The 22,768-nt window shown below is 41.3% G+C and overlaps 1 protein-coding gene across 1 annotated transcript in view; it reads left to right on the top strand.

The window, feature by feature from the left end:
• Positions 1-1,647: 1,647 nt before the first annotated feature.
• Positions 1,648-22,768, top strand: part of LOC116219471 — a 33,555-nt gene continuing 12,434 nt past the window's right edge. Inside the window, exons 1-2 of the mRNA XM_031562749.2 lie at positions 1,648-1,742; positions 2,922-3,233. Of these exons, the coding sequence (XP_031418609.1) occupies positions 1,688-1,742; positions 2,922-3,233 (367 nt within the window). The 5' untranslated portion in view covers positions 1,648-1,687. The remainder of the gene's footprint in view (positions 1,743-2,921; positions 3,234-22,768) is intronic.

Below are 22,768 nucleotides of genomic sequence, written 5' to 3'. Positions count from 1 at the left end.
CACATGGCATTTGCATCGCGATGATAAAAAAAACGTTTATGATAGCCAACTTTCAGAGCAAAAAACCTGCATCATTCTAAATAGCCTAGGTTAATAATAATAATAATAATAATAATAATAATAATTAATAATAATAATAATAATAATAATAATAATAATAATAATAGGCCTACGTCAAACAAAGTTGTGAACCCAGACCTGAACTGCTGCCCAGTATTCCGGCAAGGTGCGGACCCCTTGACTGTAGTCGACGCGCAATTCTCTCTCTCCAGGCACCTCCACTTTCTCTTCTGTGGAGGACGCAGCTTAAGCGCAGAGACAGGTGTTTGCCCGTCTCCTAATAAAGTTGGTGAAACAAATGCAACAGTCGTTGATTAGCCTACGTCTTGTTACCAGCAGGACACACACAACACTATCCAAAATGGCTTTGCAATGAAGAAATCAGGCCTATGATGTGCAATGCGCATGCATGCTTTATCAGTGCTTGACAAGATCTGCGTAATGTCCTGCGACAATCTGCCGGTGATTTTCTTCGCACGAGTGGTACCCTACCAGAGTGGTACCCTTAACAAATATTGCCTAGGAAAAGTTATGTGCGCCCGGTGAGCGTCTTTGCTCGGCTGCGCAAACTAAATGCTGTGTGTGTTTTGTGCCACCTAAAATATTTCTAAATTATGCCAGGGGGTGCCATAGGCCTACATTTTTATTTTTTTGTAAATCAACATGCCAATTCACAAAGGTATGAACAAACATTTCTAATTAAAATTTTTATATTTACTCTAAGCTAAGCATCTTAAAAAAACACACACATACACACACACACACACACACACACACACACACACACACATACATGCACCAGACACACACACACACAGAGAGACACACACACACACACACACACACACAGAGGAATACATTTGCTCAGTTCTTAACCCCGTAACAGCTAACACCACCAGCCCCTGCTCACACCTCCACCACATCTCAGTTTGTTGTTGCTGTTGGGTTGAGGTGCAGTCTGTTGTTCTGTTTGTAGCTGCAATAAATGCAGCATAAAGATGGCTGGATTTTAACACTGTCCACAGGGTACTGCACAGGTAGCCTACAGCAAAGCCTCATTGTGTCTCAACAGGGTACTGCACAGGTAGCCTACAGCAAAGCCTCATTGTGTCTCAACAGGGTACTGCACAGGTAGCCTACAGCAAAGCCTCATTGTGTCTCAACAGGGTACTGCACAGGTAGCCTACAGCAAAGCCTCATTGTGTCTCAGACATTTCAAAGAGAGATGCTTAATTTTAGCTCTTAGGGTTTCACATCATTATTTCCCATAATTTACAGGACCCCCCCCCCATCTCTACATGTGGTTTTCATAGGCCTGTTGCAAAAGTAGCCTCAATGTATGTCAGATGGTTAAATCTATCTCAGTTATACTTCACTTTATAACACAAGACTTCATGTATCAAGGGACGGCCTTTAGGCCAAAGTACCAGAATGACAATAACAGGAAACCCCTAACCACCAAACTAGTGTGTGGGGGGAGGCATCTTTCAGTTCAGAGAGGTGTGTGTGTGTGGGGGGATGTGGCATATTTCAGTTCAGGGAGGTGTGTGTGGGGGGAGGCATCTTTTCAAAAAAGGAGGAACAGAAGACGCGCATTTCCACACAGAAGAGGCACTCTGATTTCACCATGCGAGTACAGCTGTCTGCTACACTGACTATATTGTCTCTAACCCTTAACACAGGTAATTTTATATTTTATAACCAATTGAATGATTCTATTATGGGTGGACAGAGGTTTGTATGGAAAGAAAATAGTTAATTACCTACAAAGTATCCTAACATATAATACATTTATTTAGGGACAGACTTAACTTATTTCTTCGTAGCTAAATATGCAGTTAAAAAAAGGTAGAACTAACTCTAATACTCTCTGTTTCTAGAGTTAGGGTTAGATACAGGATGCATATAACTCATGTTCTAGAGGAAATGGCTACTTCCCCAAGACGTTGACTGTAGGTGTACATTTCTGGCTTAAAGTGGTCTCCCTCAGTGAAGGCATTTACAAACCGTATAATATAGAGTTTAACAAAACATTTTTATGTACTTATTGTTTTAGTATAGAGTGCGTTTCTTCATTGCTTAAAACTACGTTGACACTGATAGGAATTATTTCTATATCCCAAATGTATCGGAGACTCAGTCAGATTGTGATGAAAAACCAAATCCAGGTTTATTCTTTCAGTGGCGTGCACCAGAGGAGGACAGAGAGATAGATTTCACTGAGTGTGTGTTCCACCTAAATCTCTTTCACTGAGTGTCTTTTGGGAAAGCACAGAATTTAAGCTGTGTGCATGCCAGGGGGGGTGGATCCCTAAATGCTAATTATTATATGTCTCTAGTCAGGGGGGGGAAGCTGTGAGGGCTTCTCACACCTCATGTAGGCCCGGAACAGAATACACATGAGAAGTTTTTACAACTCACGAAATCCAAAGAACACTAAAATGACCACTAGGTCAGATATATTGAATTATTGACTATGGAATATATTTATTAAACTAACTATCAAATGTCGGTCCCTTCAACACCTCGTATACTAGCATATAGAAGATTCAAGAAACCAAACAATTTAGCATTCATGGGTTTGAGACGGGTATATTCACTTCAAGACAGGTTCACCTGATGCCATGGAAATGATAAATTATATAAATATAATATCGACCACAAGAGTGAATTCCACATTCTATCTGTCATTAGGCTATACATCACAGCCTATGTAGCAGTTCAGCATTTTTTACATTCTATATGAACAGGATTAATGTACACTATTTATTTGGGAAAGACTCGATGAAAGTTGTGAATGCTTTGTGAAAGGTCATCAATAATTCATTTTGCCAGCCTGACATTATATTCTGTCTCTGCAGTATCCAGTGTGGGCCTTTCTGTGCTGGAGGGAAGCCCAGTCACACTGACTACAACACAACATGAAGACAAAGAGGCCATAAGGGACATAAAATGGTATTTTAATAAAATTCGAACTATTGTGTCATATTTACCAAAACACCAAGATGTGGAAATGGGTGACCTTTTCAAAGGCAGAGTGGAGTTTAATGAAACAGATTTCTCTCTGATGCTGAAGAACCCTCAGAGGAGTGACAGTGGACTCTACACAGCTGTGCTGGATATAAGAGGGAAAGGTACAGAGACCGCTGCTTCATATGAGCTCTCTGTTCTGGGTGAGTGTGTGTTTTACTTCTTCATGCGTGTAGGAGTGTGTGCACATCCATGACACTATTTCACTCTGGTCTGCTTGTTTTTGTTTTGTTTTAGTTTTTTTAATATTGAAAACATATGACACATTGCACAAACTCTGTTAATTGTTTGTGATATGTTAACCATAACCCATTGACACTGAATTCAGTTTTCAATGTGTGTGTGTGTGTGTGTCTGTGTGTGTGTGTGTGTGTGTGTGTTAGTGTGTTTTTAGTATGTATTTTCACACATGTCAGTATTCACCCATACACTAACAGATTGCTGATGTTACGGTGACAGGATATGTATTCATGAACATGACCAATATTACGCTCCACTAACAATCCTATTTTGGGGCCATTTCAGCTGATTTGGCGCCCCCTGCAGGAATCTCTCCATGTCTGCTGAGGACCCTGCTGCTGTCTGTAGGTCTGATCGTCATGGTTACTGCTGTCATCACTGTCCACATCAGAGACAAACTGCACAAAATGAAATGAGTGTGCATACTCTTTCTCTCTCATACACACACACACACACACACACACACACACACACACACACACACACACACACACACAGCTGTGCGCTCAGTTGAATGTGATTGCTGTGTAATAAAAAGCTTGGGTTCAGCTGATTCACTGCTAAACCGTCTGGAGACCAGAGTTCCAATATCCCAACCGTACAACAACACAAGAATGCCCCTTAAAGACATCACCAAGCTAGCTCTGCACAAATATTAATATGCTATTATTAAAAGCCCTATAAGCTTTATAAGAAATGTAAAACATTTTTATCAAATGAATAAAGAATATAACTGTCACACTGGTGTCATTGTTTCATGTTACAATCCGGCAATTAAAAAAAAATGCTAGAAAATATTAGGCTACATAAAGTTTAACCATGGCAAGCCTGCTAGTTTTGGGAAGCTTAAATGTAAAGTTGTAGCCTAAGTGAATGTGGCTTGTGTTTGAATGTCACATAAAGTCAACCAGCTAATAAAACAATCTTCCCAATGGTGCTGGATGATGTGGCATGGTGCATAAAGAATTAGCTATTTGCATTCAGGGTGAGTGTTTGTGTGTGTGTGTGTGTGTGTGTGTGTGTGTGTGTGTGTGTTTTTACAGAGCATACAGCAGCCCCTTCTCTGACTGTAGTCTCTAACTGGTCCAGCAGTGACTCCTGTAATGTGACTCTAAAGTGCACAGGACTCAATGTGTCTCTGATCTCCAGCTGTAACGGCACCTTCTGCTCTCAGGAGGGAGGAGACAGATTCCTCTCCATCTCTTTCAACCACGCCACTGTCTCCTGTAACCATAGCAACCCTGCTAGCTGGAAGCAGAACATAGTGGTGGACTAACGGACAATTACAAATGTAATGAATATTTTTTTCTAAACTTGCATGCGCCTAGTGCAGTACATCCTTAATATCATTGGTTGAATGTCGCCAGGCCCTGTATCCCTCCTCCACTCCCTGAGATGCCCAGACATGCAAGTGACGCCCTAACAAAAGTTATATGATGGCAAGTTCAAGCACTCGGTACTGGAAGAAAAAGAAGAATAGATATCTGGACACTCTTATAACTTGACAGAAAATAAAACACAATGCACAGCAATAACGGGAGAGAAACCATGTGGCCTCAAAATAGGTGGGAAGAACACAACAAACCTCAAGAGGCACCTGAAAGCACACAACCCTGCAATTTATGCCACGGTAAATTAGCTAGTAACTGTCAATGATAACTAGCTAATGTTAACTAGTTATTAGCATATATTAGCCAATGTTAAGTCAACTTCAAAGGGGAAGTCGAGTGTATAGGGTGTCAGCTTAGATAGCTAGCTAATAATTATCGATTGAAGCCTTCCGTTAACCTTGGCAAATGTTCGCCAAAACTTTTAGCTAGCTAACGTTAACTAACGATACGGTAGCATAGCTAAGTTATATTAGCTATCGATAGCTAGTTAACTCATTTCAGAATGGACTATAGGACAGGCCACGCATGACATTAATCAAGAACAAATAAATGAATATGTGATTGATTTACATATCCTTGTCTATAAACTAGCCATCTAGCTAAATCTGTTGGTTATCAGATTGCACAGCAATTCTTATGAAGGATGTGTGGTTGATTTAGCTCTAAGACCAGGTAGGGAGAGTAGTTGTATTGTGCCATCACATCATTTGAATCTTCAAAATGTAGACTTGATATTCTCTTATATTTGAATGATAATACTGTTATTGCCTTAAAATTATTATTTACATTGAATTAATTGGAATTTAGCTGTAGGCATATACTAAGAGATCTGTATATATCTTAGAGACTAATTGTATCCACAATTTAAGTACTGCAAGTTAGACTATTATGCAGTTGTAGACACAACACAGGGGGTCCCCGGGCCTGAGAAGGGAAGGAAAGGAGTTTGATGTGGCTATAAGATGGACTATTGAAAGTGACTAAAACTAGACTAAAAGTTTTCGTCGACTAAAACTAGATTAAAATGTTCTGAGTTTCCGTCGACGAAAAATAGACTAAAAGTAACAAGGATTAAAATTACTAAATGTGACAGAACTAATATGCAATTTCGTCTTAAGACTAAGACTAAGAATAAATCTAAAATAGCTGCCAAAATTAACACTGCAGCCGTCGCTGACCTGGCAACCCCAGCCACCGCTGGTGCTGCAACCCCAACCTCGTCCCCTGACGATGTCTTCCAGGGCCTGGTCGAGGAGATGCGTCTTAGTCTCCTCGCCCCCAACAAAGCTCCCAGTCGCCCGCCAGACCTTTCGCCTCATTCTAGCCATCCACCCAGCCGCAAAAGACTCTGTCCCGGCTTCTGCCCCTGTTTTGCTGTCCACCCGGCCGGCCCCCTGACCCTTGGCCCCTGTCCAGCCTTCTGCCTGCCTTGCCCATGACCCCCTCCACCCACCCTTTGTGGGCTTTTTCGGTTCTCTTTGGGCCGTCTGGAATCCAGCCCTAAGACGGGGGTTACTGTCATGATTTGCGACCTCCTGGCCTCTAGAGGCCGCCAAACAAGACTCTTGGCTTGTGTATATGTGTGTGTGTGTGTGTGTGTGTGTGTGTACATGTGCTCCTTGTTTATTTCCTGTCTTTGCTTTCCCTCCATTTTCGTGTTCACCTGCTGGCTAATTGGTCACATGATCAGTTAGCCAGGGTACTAATACCTGTTTGTTTTTTGTGTTCTTTGCGGTGACATTGGATATTGTTATATGGTGTTTTGTTTTCTGGTTTCTTGTTGCCTTTGTCCTAATCTCGAGTTCTCAAATTCCCTAGTCCCTAGTCTCCAGTCTCCAGTCGCCATTTACCGGCCTTGTGGTTTGTCGAAAGTCTTTTGTAAGTCCTAGTCTTTTGTTTGTTTGTTTCTTCTGTGTTTTTGGAAATTACCGCTGTCTGGAATTATCTTTTGTATTTTTGGATTTCCGTTGTCGGAAACTACCGCTTTAAAAATAAAGAAATCAAGTTTAACAACATTCTGCAATTGGATCCTACTACCTTACCCTTGCTCAGTGAGTTAGTCACTTGACAGGAAAACCAACGGCCGGGGTTCGATTCCCGAAGCCGGCCCTGACAGAGCCATAACTGGATAAAATACCTTAAAAATATATTTCACATAAGTTCCCATTCAGAGATCCATAGTCCACTATATAACCCATACTGTGTCTGTCTGTAAGTGATCAATATCCATTCAGTGGCACATCTAGCCCCTGTACCAGTCCATGACAAAACTCTTTGATTTGTCTCCCAACCCCCATGAACAGAAAGACTAAGAACAAATACAAAACATGACACTCTACTGACCACATGGTGGCAGTATTTCCCTCTGTGTGTTGAGTGGTTGTTATGCCTTCTGGTTAGACTGGCTCTGTCATGGCAAAAAGTGACCGGGTGCCAAAAAGAGCCCGGGTGATGTAATATTGGCTTTCGAACGACTTTTGAGTGACAGTTGCTATACCAACGCTTGCATTACGTAACCCGGACACTACGTAACCCGGGCACTTTTTGGTCAGTCTCAAGAGTCGTTCGAAAGCCATCAGCTACTTGTTAGTCACTTAATATTGTGCCTAAAACTATTAAGTATTCCGTTTTAGCTACACCTGCCGGTATCCTGTACATCAACATTTGCAGTCAATACTACTTTTTTAATCGCTATATATTGTGGCTAAACAAATTTTTACCCGGTAAATAAAGTGTTCCATTTTAGCCGTTTACATCATCATTTGCATTTCAATTGAAATTGTTTAGAGTAGAAATTCGTTTTTATAACAAGGAGAAAATATACTGATATACGGTGCTTGTTTATCTACCGTTTTAGCAAGCCAGCCAGTTAATTTGCTAACATCTTAAATAATATACGGTGCTTGTTCATCTACCTTTTTAGCAGGCCAGCCAGTTAATTTGCTCGTCTTAAGTAATATACGGTACGGTGCTTGTTCATATACCTTTTAAGCAAGCTAGCCAGTTAATTTAATAACATCTTAAATAATATATGGTGCTTGTTCATCTACCTTTTAAGCAAGCCAGCAAGTTAATTTGCTAACATCTTAAATACTATACGGTGCTTGTTCATCTACCTTTTTAGCAAGCCAGCCAGTTCATTTGCTAACATCTTAAATAATGTACGGTGCTTGTTCATCTACCTTTTTAGCAAGCCAGCCAGTTCATTTGCTAACATCTTAAATAATTTAAGATCTACCATTATTTGTTGATATAGGCCTATTTAGAAAGACTTGGGAGAGTTCATACTAGCTTGCTAGCTAAACACTAAGCAAAATAATGTGCCCCAGCTAACGGAGTAATCGCTAACGAGATGCTAGCGGCGAAACCGGTTGAAATGTACTTACTTTGACACTATAACAAAGTTGTGAGTCAACAACTTTCCTAACACAGTCAAACATCAAGCACATGGTTGTTTTGCTTGGTTTATTGCAGGTAAAATACAGGCAAGCTGGTCTCAGGTAGCGAAGTATAATGCGAGATGCTCTGGGGTAAATTGCGTTATTGAGGTTGTCTGACTTCCAAAAAGAGCCCGGGTGACGTAATGCTAACGTTGGTATAGCAACTGTCACTCAAGAGTCGTTCGAAAGCCAATATTACATCACCCGGGCTCTTTTTGGCACCCGGTCACTTTTTGCCATGACAGCTCCTTCATGTTAACACATACTCACATTCACATCATTTGAACTCCTTCAGACAATAAACCAAACAATAAACAAACCAAAAGCAAAGCATACAACAACAGTAAATTATAAACCTTATTGAGATAAATGACACAGTATATTATAAACCTTATTGAGATAAATCAGACAGTACATTATAAACCTTATTGAGATAAACACCACAGTATATTATAAACCCTTTTGAGATAAATCACACAGTATATTATAAACCTTATTGAGATAAATACCACAGTATATTATAAACCTTATTGAGATAAATAAGACAGTACATTACAAACCTTATTGAGATAAACACCACAGTATATTATAAACATTATTGAGATAAATACCACAGTATATTATAAACCTTATTGAGATAAATCACACAGTATATTACCTTGATAAATTAGTATAAAGTTTTTACAAGAGTGTTTCATTTTGCAAAGAATCTGAGGTGTTGTGCTAATTGGATGTGTGGTTGTGGTAATTGTGTGTAGTGTTTTGGAAAACTGGGCCCTGTTTTCAAAATTGTGCTAAAGCAATCGAGAAAAACTGTATTGCGGGCCAGCACAACAACCACAAGAGGGCAGTAAGGGCAAAGCTTAATTCAAACAGTAACCCTAGATTAGATTAGATTCCAGGGCTACGGCAACAGTATCGTTCACATTCATGTCTATTTTTAAATTTAGCTGTACAAGTACTGCTGGACTTTCTTGCCCTGACAGCACACCACTGATGAAACTGCTATTTTTTTGTACATCTTTGAGTAACGTTCTCTTTCCCTGCGTCATAGTCATTGTCAGGACAGTAATGCAGCACAGGAGCATGTTCTATTGAAGAGGAGTAGATTTTTTGCTAGTCATTGTCAGTACAGGAACGCGGCACAGGAGCATGTTCTTTCTTCTGCGTCTGCGTCTGCGTCTGCGTCTGCGTCTGCGTCTGCGGCTGCATTGCTCTGTAGAAAGGCAAAAACACACACATAGATGTTCACAAAAGAACAACACTCATTGATGACAATCCCATGCTTTCTTAAGAAAAATAGATTCTACTTCTTTCATGCTGAGTTTTAGTTATGTTTTCTGGATGATGCTCTGGATATTAAACCAGTCAAGAGGATTCTTCCTAATTGAATGAAAATCACATCAAAGTCCCTACCTGTCAAACTCTTCAAAGAGTCTCAATTAAATATACAATCATGGTTTGTGTTTGACATTGTGCAACACGTGTGTTGTATGTCTTCAGACACTTAGTGTGATCAAATCAAAAGGGCCTACATCAAAGGATGGTAAACACAGTATGGAGTTAAAAAACTACATTTGCTTCTCCTCTTTTCTACTTTTACAAAAATATAAAAACATGCTCACAAAAAAAATTACTTATTTCTGTCAGATTCTGTGCATAAATGTATATATATGTAGCCAGAGTGCATAAATGTATGTATGTAGCCAGAGTGCATAAATGTATGTATGTAGCCATAGTGGAATGTGGAATGCCTGGTTTACTGCTATGTATTGACTGATCGCCTTATGAGCTGTAGCTCAGTTCTTTAAGACTTTTCTATATTCTTATGAGCTGTAGCTCAGTTAAACCTTTAAGACTGTTCTATATTCTTATGAGCTGTAGCTCAGTTCTTTAAGACTTTTCTATATTCTTATGAGCTGTAGCTCAGTTAAACCTTTAAGACTGTTCTATATTCTTATGAACTGTAGCTCAGTTAAACCTTTAAGACTGTTCTATATTCTTATGAACTGTAGCTCAGTTAAACCTTTAAGACTGTTCTATATTCTTATGAACTGTAGCTCAGTTAAACCTGTGGTGCAGAAAGCTCAATACATCTGTGCTTTGTGGCAAACTATATCTTATTTTATTTAATATGCAAAGGAGCGATTCAATTGTGAATGTGTGTGTGAATAAACTTGACTCACAAGCATTATAGTGCTGTTTTGGAGTAATTTGATTTGTGTGTGTTTCTGTGTTTGTGCTTGCTCTGTGAAATGCTGCCTGCTCTCCGCTGTCCTGCCCCTTCTGGGGCAGCGCTGCAAACATAAGACTGTTGCTATGGAAACACCAATGAGCGTGAGCGACACAGGCCAAAATGTACATTGGGAGATGGGGCAGTTTTAGAAGTGCCCCACGAAATCTGCCTTGCACCCGTGACCAAGAAAAAAGAAATCATACAGATCATACTCAGACAGATCTACGCCACTAACGTTATTGCTTGTTAGGTATCGCTAGTTTTCTACTTTTTTGGAACCAGCCTCCGTGTTTCAAGTTGCAGCCTGGAATAATTTCTGTTTATAAGACAACCTTTTATGTAGGTTTTGTTCACTTAGCAGCATGATTTGTTGCTGTTATTTGTTTCAGTTGTGCCTTTTGCTTCATGTTTGATAAGTTTGATAAAGCATGCAAGTTATTTGAACTATATGTTTATCTCATCTTTTTATTTTATTGCAATCTATTTTATTTACTTTGTTGCTGTATTAAGACTGTTTTATGTTCTTATGAACTGTAGCTCAATTAAACCTTTAAGACTGTTTTTTTTACCTTACTCATTATTCACGTCGCCTGTTGAAGATGCCTGTTTGAACATTACTGTAGAATTAGACATCGGTAATGAATGACTTGAAGCATGTTGGAAATGAATGAATGTGAATGCATGTTAGACCTTGGCTTGGCACGTTGGTTCTTCATAGGTGTTATCTCCCCCTGAGGTCGGAAGAGGATCCTACAGAAAAGACAGACAGACAAAACAATAGTTTAACACACAGGTAGATGGTGATTACCCATATTGCTGTGCACAAAAAGTAACTGATGACTAAACTCAGAGCAGCAAAGGTGTTGGAGAAAATGATTTCTTTACCATTTCCTGACTGCTCCCTTGTTCCGAAGGATTCTTACTCTTCATAACATTCGTGTACATTAGAGCTGGGCTTGTTGGTTCTTCATGGCTGTTATCTTGAAGTCCTGAATGTTCACCTTCCCCTGAGTGCTGAACATAATCCTAACCCCAAAAAGACAGACAGACAAAAACAATAGTCATACAGACACACAGGTAGATGGTGATTACCCATATTGCTGTGTACAAAAAGTAATTGATGACTTAACTCAAAGCAACAATTATTTCTTTACCATTTCCTGACTGCTGACTTGTTCCAAATGATAATTGATTGACTCTTCATAACATTCCTACACACATATAGAACATGGAAAAACCTCAGGGTTTCTTCTGCATATCAGTTTGGTTTATTATAATATATTGACTAATTCATTTGGTACATGTTAGACCTTGGCTTGGCTCGTTGGTTCTTCGTGGGCTTCATCTAGAGGTCCTGGACGTTCACCTTCCCCTGAGTGCTGAAGAGGATCCTACCGGAACACAAAAAGACAGACAGACAAAAACAATAGTTATACAGACACACAGGTAGAAGGTGATTTACAATATTGATGTGCACAAGAAGTAACTGATGACTCAGAGCAACAAAAAATATTTCTTTACCATTTCCAGACTTGTGCCTTGTTCCGCATGATTATTACTCTTCATAAACACAAAAGAAAATGGAAAACCTCAGGGTTTCGTCTGCATATCAGTTTGGTTTATTTTAATATCTTGACTAATTCATTTGGTACATGTGCCCATACTTGTTCCCCTACCTCTATGTTGTGGTCTATTTGTGCTCCACCTGAAAGGTACAAACATGTGTAGATATTACATTATTATATATAAATATTCGTATAGATCACATCACACAATGTTACGGCTCGAGCGCCGTAAGCAGACACAAATAAAACAGGTTTCAATAAGAAAGAATGTGTGTTCTTTCACACAGGAGACTTTGAAGCAGGCAGTAACAGATTTCTCCACAGAACACGGATTCTTGACAGAATTGCTCAAGGCTTGACTGGGCAGTAGTGACATCACATACAGGGTAGAGACACACAGAACATGAGAAGGCTCACAGGTTGGGCAGAGGTCTGTAGTATCTGTCCACATGTAGCCCTGTGCTATATTGACCTTTTATTTTCTTTATGTAAAAAATATTTACAAATGTTTAAAAAATGTTTCAATACACTATGCCAAAATGTATTTTATTTTTCAATGACCTCTACTTTATTTTCATTTGAACACTTAGTTTCTGCAACTGTATTAGTTGCTATGCTAATGTGACCTTTGAACCAGAACCTGTGGTAACGGAAGCTGGAGGGTTGATGAGAGGAGAAGAGACAAGATGGACGAGAGTGGACGGCTAGTCTGAGCTCGCTGTTCATAACTTTACAATTACACTGTTATTATGTCTAGGCTACAGGACGAGATTTGAACTGATTTAAGTTGTCGGACAGATAACTATGATATGAGTGACTGTGTTTTTGGACAATTTATTGAGTTTTAAACAACGTGAGTAGCCTGCCTTGTGACGCGTCGCCTGGGCACCATTTTAACTCATAGGGCTCGAGCCAGAAGCAGTTACCATCGTCCTTACTGCACAAGTACTTTGCTGACTTTGCTGAGTTGCCGAGACAGAGGAGGATTTCTTTGCCGTTTGTTTGGACCAGACGGATGGACAGAAAGGATTGATGCCAGCGTGGACAGGTCAACACGAGGAACGGGCAGAGGTGTAAAAAGTACTGAAATGTTGTACTCAAGTAAAAGTACAATTACTTTGATGACATTTTACTTAAGTACAAGTAAAATTACCCATCTAAAAATCTACTCAAGTAAAAGTAAAAAGTAGTTCATTTAAAATGTACTTTAAGTAAAAGTTACTTAGTTACTTTCCACAACTTGATGGGGGCCGCTCCTATATAGTGCAAAAAATGACAAGGGGTCATAAATCCAATACAAAAACTAGTTATTTTTTATTAAAGGAGAATCTTTAGAAATATAAGTGCAATGACATTAAACATGTCAAACATTAAACATGTCAACACAACATTTAAGAACTTTTGGGAGGACATGTCAAGACATGACAGCTAAAATAAAAAGTTAAAATACCGCTGCCCCACTTAAACTTTGGTTACTTTACTTGTGTCCACCTTTAGAGCATTAGTCTACAAACTTCTTGTTGAGTTTGAGCAGCAGCTGATATAAGATGAGTAGAGTTCATCCGGGCTAGCTTTGCATTGAACAGCAATCCAGCACAGCTGAAGAGTCGCTCGCAGGCGGCCGAGGCAGGTAGGCCAGTATTGGATTTCAGGGACAGTTTTTTGATATTCTGAAAGGCGTTCAGCAGATCCATATTGACTGAGACACAGGCTAGGTACCCTTCTAACTCCCCTGTACCTTCTGACCTTCTGGACTTCATTGAGGAAAATAAATCATCTTCATCTGATGAATGTTGTCCAACTTGCTCCAGCCTCCAACATCCGGTCAAGGTGTTGTCTGACATAGACTAGACCTGTAGAATGACAAACAACATTTCTGACAATTAAGTATTGAGCTGCCATCAAGATTCAAGAGTGCATCATAACACAGAAATAGCTATAAATAGCTACTTGAGATGACAGACCTACAGTATACAGAATTATAGCATTATTTTCTATTTCTACATGCATCACAATTCATAATCCTCAATTCTTGCTAACCGGGACCCCTTAGCATGAACATGAAAGACGTGCACGTTGCAAAGCCACCACTTATCGTTATCAATATCTGACTAAACATCGTGATAAATTGCAGATAACGACACGCAGGAAACGATGGTGTGCGCATTCACATTGTTCTGTTTCAAGGCATGGGAGGCAGCCAAATGATTAGCCTAATATCAGTTTATGTGGTGTATTGCTGATGACTGATCTGCAGTTTTTAACACAATATGAGAGACTGAACATAATAATTCTATGACCTGAAACGAATGGAAGACAGGAATGGTATTATTAGTCTATTGGATGACCGCTGTCGACGTTAGCATACTCAGGTCGGTTGCAAGTGCTAGCCAAAATTAGGCTACTACCTACTAGTGCCATGAAACGCATATTTTGCTTAATGGAGCAAAGCTAACTAAATGACAAAAACGCTGTCTGAACTACTAATGGAAAGGGACAAATACTGTACTTACCAACACATGCTTGCGCAGATTTGAAGATGAATTTGTATAAGCAGAAAGTTCTGACTGACGGATTAGGCACAGTTTACACAGCATATAGCTGTTGCCTCTTTTACGTTGGAAGGCAAACTGCTTGCTGAGATGTGCCACGGGTTTTCTTCATCTTCTTTAATTTCAACTGGCGGAAAGTTCGGTGCTTCAGCTTGTTGGTGGTCCGCAGCTTGTTGGTAGTCCGCACTATCATCTTCCTCCATATCTATCTCTCGTGACTCGGCACCGTACTGGCGCCTTGCATCGACTCCATCATCCACTCTATGCAGCATCCACCACTGCAGTGAGCATTGTGGTGCGCGATTCCTGCCTTGAACTATGTTTTTTTTTTTACTCAGTAACGGATGTAATTTCCAATGTAGCGAAGTACAATACTTCAGTCAAAATCTACTTAAGTAAAAGTAAAATTACCGATTTAAAAAACTACTTAAAAATTACAAAGTACACAAAAAAACTACTCAATTACAGTAACGTGAGTAAAAGTAATTAGTTACTTTACACCTCTGGGAACGGGCCTCCACGCACCCTTTCACACACAGGACTCTCCACGTTCTTCTCTTCCAATCTTCCAACACATTGTGTTAACAGTTCACCTTTTGGCAAGGCATGTTACACTCTGACCTGACAGGGTGATAACTTCACGAGGACTCCGCCTGAAGGGGCAATAACTCTGCCAGAAGGGGCGATAACTCTGCCTGAATGGGCAATAACTCCGCCCGAAGGGGCAATAACTCTGCAGAGACTGATCCCAGGGCAGCAGGTTCTTAAAGTGTGGTTGATGAATGGATCAGGCTCAGGTGTGAAAAAGTAGCACAGCAGAACAAGGCATGGCACACGAGAGCAGCCTGTGACCTGAAGGAGCAATAACTCTGTGAGGACTCCACCTGAAGGGGCAATAACTGATGAATGATGGTTAATGAATGGATCAGTCCCAGGTTTGCTGGTGGCAGAGCGTGCGAGGAACCAGGACCAGAACACGTGTAGCGGAGAGGCAAAGCGCACACAGCACAGCACGGCACAGCACGGCACAGCACAGCACAGCACAGCACAGCACAGCACAGCACGGCACAGCGTGACAGACAGCAGAGAAGAGAAGGGAGAAACCCAGCTCTGGATTAGGAGGGACCGGGCCAGAGTGTGACACACATAGACAGTCCTTACCTTCTCTATGTTTCTTCCGCAGATAAACAATGAAGCCAATGACACTGACACAGCCAATGACAATGCCAATGACACAGCCAATGACACTCATGCCAATGACACAGCCAATGACACTCATGCCAATGACACAGCCAATGACACTCATGCCAATGATACAGCCAATGACACTGAAGGGACCGGTATAGTTAACAATTATAACTAGGTATAAGATCATTGAATTATTGACTATGCCATAGTCAATAATTCAATGATCTTATACCTAGTTATAATTGTTACTTTTATTTGGATTTAACTAGCATGTAAACATTCCTGGGTGAGGGTATTTTTGGGTTGACCTGAGGAGTGAGGTGAGACAGAGACTTTCACCTTCCCCTCCCCCGGTCGAGACAAAGAGCCCTGCACCCATGGCCCATTTGAATAGACGGTAACACCCCTTAAATATCAGTGTATTTAACAGACTGTCCCTCAAGGGATAATCCGATATGCTGAGGTGAAGTCCTGTGAGGGAGGATGGATCTTCAAGTCTCTGTCTCACAGTGGTCGGCCGCCATTCTTCAAGAATAAACCTGAATCCTGACTGATCAAACCTAAGACTGAATCTTCAATTATAGTATAAAACTAATTACTATTAACACTCATGCCAATGACACTTATGATAATGCCAATGACACTTGATAACGATCCCTCAGGAATCCGAATGTCTGAGTTTTATGATGCTAGTGTGCACACAACTCGTATGCATTTTATTCTTTTTTTATCATGTGTCTCCACAGAACACAGATTCTTGACAGACACGCTTGACTGGGCAGTAGTGACATCACTTACAGGGTAGAAACACACAGAACATGAGAAGGCTCTCACAGGTTGGGCAAAAAGATCAGGAAAAATACTGCCGTCCATAGGCAAGATCAGAGTTTGAGATCCAATCGTGGCCTAGGATCCAAACTGGATCCAAAATCCAAAAACCAGCGTAGCAGAATAAGGCATGGCACACAAGAACCTGTGCCCTGTAGGTGCAGACTCTTCCTGAGGGGCGATAACTCTGTGGAGACTGATCCCAGGGCAGCAGGTTCTCATACTATGGTTGATGAATGGATCAGTCGCAGGTGTGCTGGTAGCAGAGCGTGTAAGGAACCAGGATCAGAACATGGAGGGGCGTAGTGGAGAGGCAAAGCACACACCGCACAGCGTGACAGACAGCAGAGAAGAGAAGGGAGAAACCCGCCTCTGGATTAGGAGGGACCGGGCCAGAGTGTGACACACATAGATAGTCCCTTACCTTCTCTACGTCTCATCCGCACATAAACAATGACAAAGCCAATGACACTGACACAGCCAATGACAATGCCAATGACACTCATGCCAATGCCAGTGCCACTTGATGCTGATCCCTCATCATGATCTCCATTTTCTTGTTTTCCTGAAGAAACACATGAATTGTTAACTAGATGATTAATGTTTGACCACCTAATTTAAAACCTTTAGAGGTTCCCAGACTTACTTCTGTACAACGGACAGAGGGGTTCAAGAGCAATGATCTCCTGCTTCCAGCTAGCAGGGTTGCTATGGTTACAGGACACCATTGTGTGGTTGAAAGAGATGGAGAGGAATCTGTCTCCTCCCTCCTGAGAGCAGAAGGTGCCGTTACAGCTGGAGATCAGAGACACATTGAGTCCTGTGCACTTTAGAGTCACATTACAGGAGTCACTGCTGGACCAGTTAGAGACCACAGTCAGAGTGGGGGCCACCACAGGCGCTGTGAAACATAAACACAAACACACATAATTGTACATGCATGCAAGGTCATAAGGTGAAGTTACCACCAAAGTCACAGCAAGCTCTATAAAAGCAGGAAAGGGCAGCTCTATTTTTTATGGGAAAACATATCCCATAATACGGAATTTTTTTGTATTTACAATTACCATTTCTTTTTCTTTACAAAATGAGCACAAGCGAACACTGTGATAGTGAGTTTTACTATCCAGATGAACAAGAAATAGTTACAACTGGAGGTGGAAATGACGAAAATGAAAACAACAACAGTCAGGAGGAAATCGAGAATTTTCTGAAAGAGCAGGAAAGTGCAAACACTGCGAGAATATCCACACAACATCCTCAAAGACAAGGAGTTTGAAAGGTCAAGTAGTGTCTTGGCTGCCAAACAGAAGCTGTTGATTACCGAAAAGGTAACAGACCAAATGCGACCCGGCCGATTACAGATGGCGACGAAAGAAGATGTTTGAGAGCGGTTTGTTTGAGAAAAATGCCATATAATAAACAACTTACTAACCTTGGTTAGTCATTTACCCCATGAGCACACTGTACACCCACTAAGCTGTTTATGTATGTATCATGGATGTACCATAGCCTATGATGTTTGTATATATATTGTGTACATCTACCCCATGTATGCTGTGTACATTTACCCTGTGAAGGCTGCGTACATTTACCACTTTTTGTTTCCCCTCCAACCCTGCCACACGACCCCCCCACCTTCCTATGTCTTCCCGGCCGACCTCAAGCAGATGGGTCCCCCCCTTATGTGCCGCGGTTGTGCTTAAGGTTTGTTATGGCGTCATTTTAGTGTCAAAACTCACACACGCGAGGAAACGTCTGTTCGAGGAACTTTCAGGTTTTCGCAAGTGTGAATTTCGTCTGCGCACTCAATTTCAGCAGCCGCGAGAGGAAATTCAACAACTGCGAGCGCAGAGACTGACATACGCTCTCGTGAAAACTGGATTCGTGAGAGCGTATGCTAGGGTGACCAGATTTGAGTTTGTGAAAAAGAGGTTTTTGGACAACTTTTTCACATGCAGATGACTCCGCCCCCTCCCCCGCGACTAAATTTTGACATCTTTTTCACATGCAGATGTCATGTACTATTGTAAATGATGCAACTAGTGGAGACGGCAAGGTGCTCAGTGTTGCCAGATTGGAAATGGCGTATCTTATCAAAGGCCCAGAATGATCGTATTTGGAGGATAATTATCATATCTGGCAACACTGGGAAGGCGGTCGACCAATGACAGTTCTCTCTACAGTCAGAGCTCGCGCAAGAAGGTGGAACGTAAGGGAAATACTCTTTCCAAAACTTGTAAGGACGTAATAACTAGTTTGTGAAAGACCCAGAGAAACACAAATATCCGACGAGGCAAAATCCCGGACGTTTTTGGAATCCCTGCTGCATTTTTTAGGTCTCGAAAAGAGGACATGTCCGGGTAAAAGAGGACGTCTGGTCACCCTAGCGTATGCCAGTCTCTGCGCTCGCAGTTGTTGAATTTCACGCTCGTGAATAGACGCTTCCTCGCGTGTGTGAGTTTTGACACTAAAATCACGCCATAGTTTTTCCTTGCCCCTGCCGTTGTGCTTGCTCTAAGGGGGTCCAGGCACTGGGCTCTGAAAAGCGCCTTGAGACAATTATATTGTTTTGGCACTTTATAAATCGAATTGAATTTAATTTATTACAGTCAAGCAATGCAGCACTAATACTGACACACAGGATGGCATGGGCATCAATAGAGGGCAAGGTTGGCATGCATCATACATCATGGAAAATTACAATGAGGCATAACACACACTGACTCCAATCGCTAATTTACTGCTGATTTACTAATTCTCTTCAAATTCAATTTGAACACCATTGACGACCTTGCACCAGCCACTTATGTCTCTAAAGACATTTAAAATAAACATCTTTTTGTTTTTTTTAAGCCCTGCCAAGATATGTGTTAATGTCGACATATCTGAGACAGATTAATTGCATTGTGTTTGTAAAGCCTTAAGCCTTTCAGAGCTGTCCTGAGCCTCATTTAATTGAACACTGATAAAGGACAGTTGGCCACCCATAGCCTTGACAGCCCCAGTGACGTATTCACTCATTACCAGGGGTGTCATTACATTAGAGGCAAGTCCCACCACCAGCAGTCACTGTGGAGCCCAGAAAACGTATTACATCATAACAGTACATGATAAGCAGCAACGTAATTGTCCTCGATCCAAACCAGTCTGGATTCAAAAGCGGTCACTCCACCGAAACAGCCCTGTTGTCTGTGACAGAGGCCTTGAAAACAGCTAGAGCAGCAGCTCAATCCTCAGCTCTCGTCCTGCTTGACTTATCAGCTGCGTTTGATACAGTCAACCATCGCATCCTTCTGTCCATACTGTCAAGTATGGGCATTTCTGGCAAGGCGCACTCCTGGTTTGAATCATACCTCACTGGGCGCTCGTTCAATGTGTCATGGCAAGGTCAGCTGTCTGTACCTCACCGCCTCACCACTGGGGTGCCCCAAGGCTCGGTGATGGGACCACTTCTCTTTGCCATTTACACCACTTCGCTGGGCCATATCATCCGCTCGCATGGTTTTTCCTATCATTGCTATGCCGATGATACTCAACTGTTTCTGTCTTTCCTTCCTGAGGACACCACTGTCTCGGTGCGGATCTCGGACTGTCTTGCTGATATATCCACATGGATGAAAAATCACCACCTTCAGCTGAACCTGGCAAAAACGGAACTGATGGTCTTTCCAGCCAAACAGGCCATCCACCACAACATCAGCATCAATATTGACTCCTTATCTCTTGTTTCATCCAAAACAGCAAGAAACCTCGGGGTCATTATTGATGACCAACTGACTTTCACGGACCACATTGCCTCTGTCTCTAGGTCCTGCCGCTTTGCGCTATTCAACATCCGCAAAATCAGGCCGTACCTAACCCAGTATGCCACCCAGCTGCTGGTGCAAACCTTGGTGAGATCCCGCCTTGATTACTGCAACGCCCTCCTAACGGGCCTGCCGGCTTGCGTGGTGAAACCACTACAAATGATCCAGAACGCGGCGGCGCGTCTGGTGTTCAACCAACCGAAAAGGGCACACGTCACCCCGCTACTCATTGACCTCCACTGGCTGCCTGTAGCTGCTCGCATTAAGTTCAAGTCACTTATGCTTGCCTACAGAGTGCTTGATGGTTCTGCTCCCACCTACCTAAATGTTCTTGTAAGGGCAAATGTTACACCCAGGATGCTGCGCTCTTCTAGTGAGCGTCGTTTGGCACTGCCATCTGTGCAAGTACGGCAGTCCAGACTATTCTCATTTGTAGTTCCACGTTGGTGGAATGAACTACCTAGCACTACCAGAGCAGGGGCGTCCGTCTCGACCTTTAAGAAGCTTTTGAAGACCCAACTCTTCAGAGAGCACTTCCCGTCCTAACTGGCACTTCGACTAGTGCGTAACTTGCAATTACAGCAGTTACATTTCTGCACTTCTTTTCTTTTTTATTTCATTTTGTTATATTTCTTATGTAAAGTAGTATTTATTGTTACACCAGGTTCTATTGCTCGTAGCTTGACTATTCTCTCCCTTGTACGTCGCTTTGGACAAAGCGTCTGCTAAATGACTAAATGTAAATGTTAATGAAATGTAGCAACGTTGCCGGCTGCATCTGTATGACTTCATAAACATGTGGAGAGTGGAGGGGGGGGGGGAGAGCTGTGGCGCAACCAGTAGCATCTCATGCCATTACATGTATTAGTTTGTGTCCATAGGGACCCAGGATTGAATCCGATCTGAATTACTTCCTCATCCCACACAGAGACACTCTCCTGCTCATTTTCATGTCTTTAATCATTAAAAGCTAAAACAAATTCAGAAAATGGTGAAGTGTTTCTGTGGCCAAAGCAGATTCTGCAACACCAGTGAACAGAAAAAGAGCACTAATGTATTAACAACTTGATAAATCATATAGGACTGACTGGCAACAACTTGATAAATCATATAGGACTGACTATATGATTTATCAAGTTGTTAATACATTAGTGCTCTTTTTCTGTTCACTGGTGTTGCAGTTCTTGAGGGGCAAGTATCCACTAGATAATCAACATTTAAGCAAAAAGCCCCCTGGATATTCATAGCACAGATAAAAGAAGTATAGATGAACAGAATAAAAAAGATTGCAACTATTTTGACTGAGGGCGCGCTGAGCTGCGCTGTCTTGTAAATATGCCCTAAAATGTCATTATCTCCTTAAAAACGCCCTATAATCAGCATGCCAGAATTACACCACTATCGTTCATGTAAGGTTCCAATGTGTCAATTCATTGATGAAGGAATACTGAGATATTTGAAGGTGAAACACACATTTTCATCTTCTTCAAAATTGCGCTTTAGTCCCCTGACACTTTAAGAGCCCCAGGATTTTTAAGGAAAGGTTAAAAACATTAAAAAGGTGATATTTGCCCATGTTGGCCATATGTCTACATTAGAAAATAAGTTTGACAGAAAAACAAGGGGGTTGTGTATCAGCCCCTATGGTACACTGCCTGACTCTTACAGAGAGTTAAATTAAATTAATCTGGCATGGAAAAAATACTAAATATTATAAAACGTAAATATTATGTAAGTTGGGTCCAGCCATCTGGCTTCAACAAGGCACTTAATCAGAACATACACATGCAATTGACATATTTTGTGCAATCAAATTATGTTTTCAACTCAAAAAACAAACAAGCAGACCTTAAATAGTCCGATGGATGTGCATACACTCCTACACGCATGAAGAAGTAAAACACACACTCACCCAGAACAGAGAGCTCATATGAAGCAGCGGTCTCTGCATCTTTCCCTCTTATATCCACCACAGCTGTGTAGAGTCCACTGTCACTCCTCTGAGGGTTCTTCAGCGTCAGAGAGAAATCTATTCTATTAAACTCCACTCTGTCTTTGAAAAGATCCTCCACCTCCAGATCTTTGTGTTTTGGTAAATATGACACAACAGTTACAGTTTGATTATAAACCCATTTTATATTCCGTATGTCCTCTCTCTTGTGATGTTGTGTTGTAGTCAGTGTGACTTGGCTTCCCTCCAGCACAAAAAGGCCCACACTGGATACTGCAGAGACAGAATATTATGTCAGGCTGGCAACATGAGTGTCTTTAACTATTAAGCCTGTTCATGTTGAATGTAAAATTTGGTGAACATTGGGAATAACTGCTACAGCAGCTGTGATGTATATAATGACAGATGGAATGTGGAAATCAGTCTTTTGTGGTCTATATCTATTATATATTTATATAAGTTATTTACATAACTCTCT

This window comes from Clupea harengus, chromosome 25, assembly GCF_900700415.2.
Source record: "Clupea harengus chromosome 25, Ch_v2.0.2, whole genome shotgun sequence".
Taxonomy (NCBI): domain Eukaryota; kingdom Metazoa; phylum Chordata; class Actinopteri; order Clupeiformes; family Clupeidae; genus Clupea; species Clupea harengus.
The sequence above is the reverse complement of the archived record's forward strand: the minus strand, read 5'-3'. Positions and strand labels throughout refer to the sequence as shown.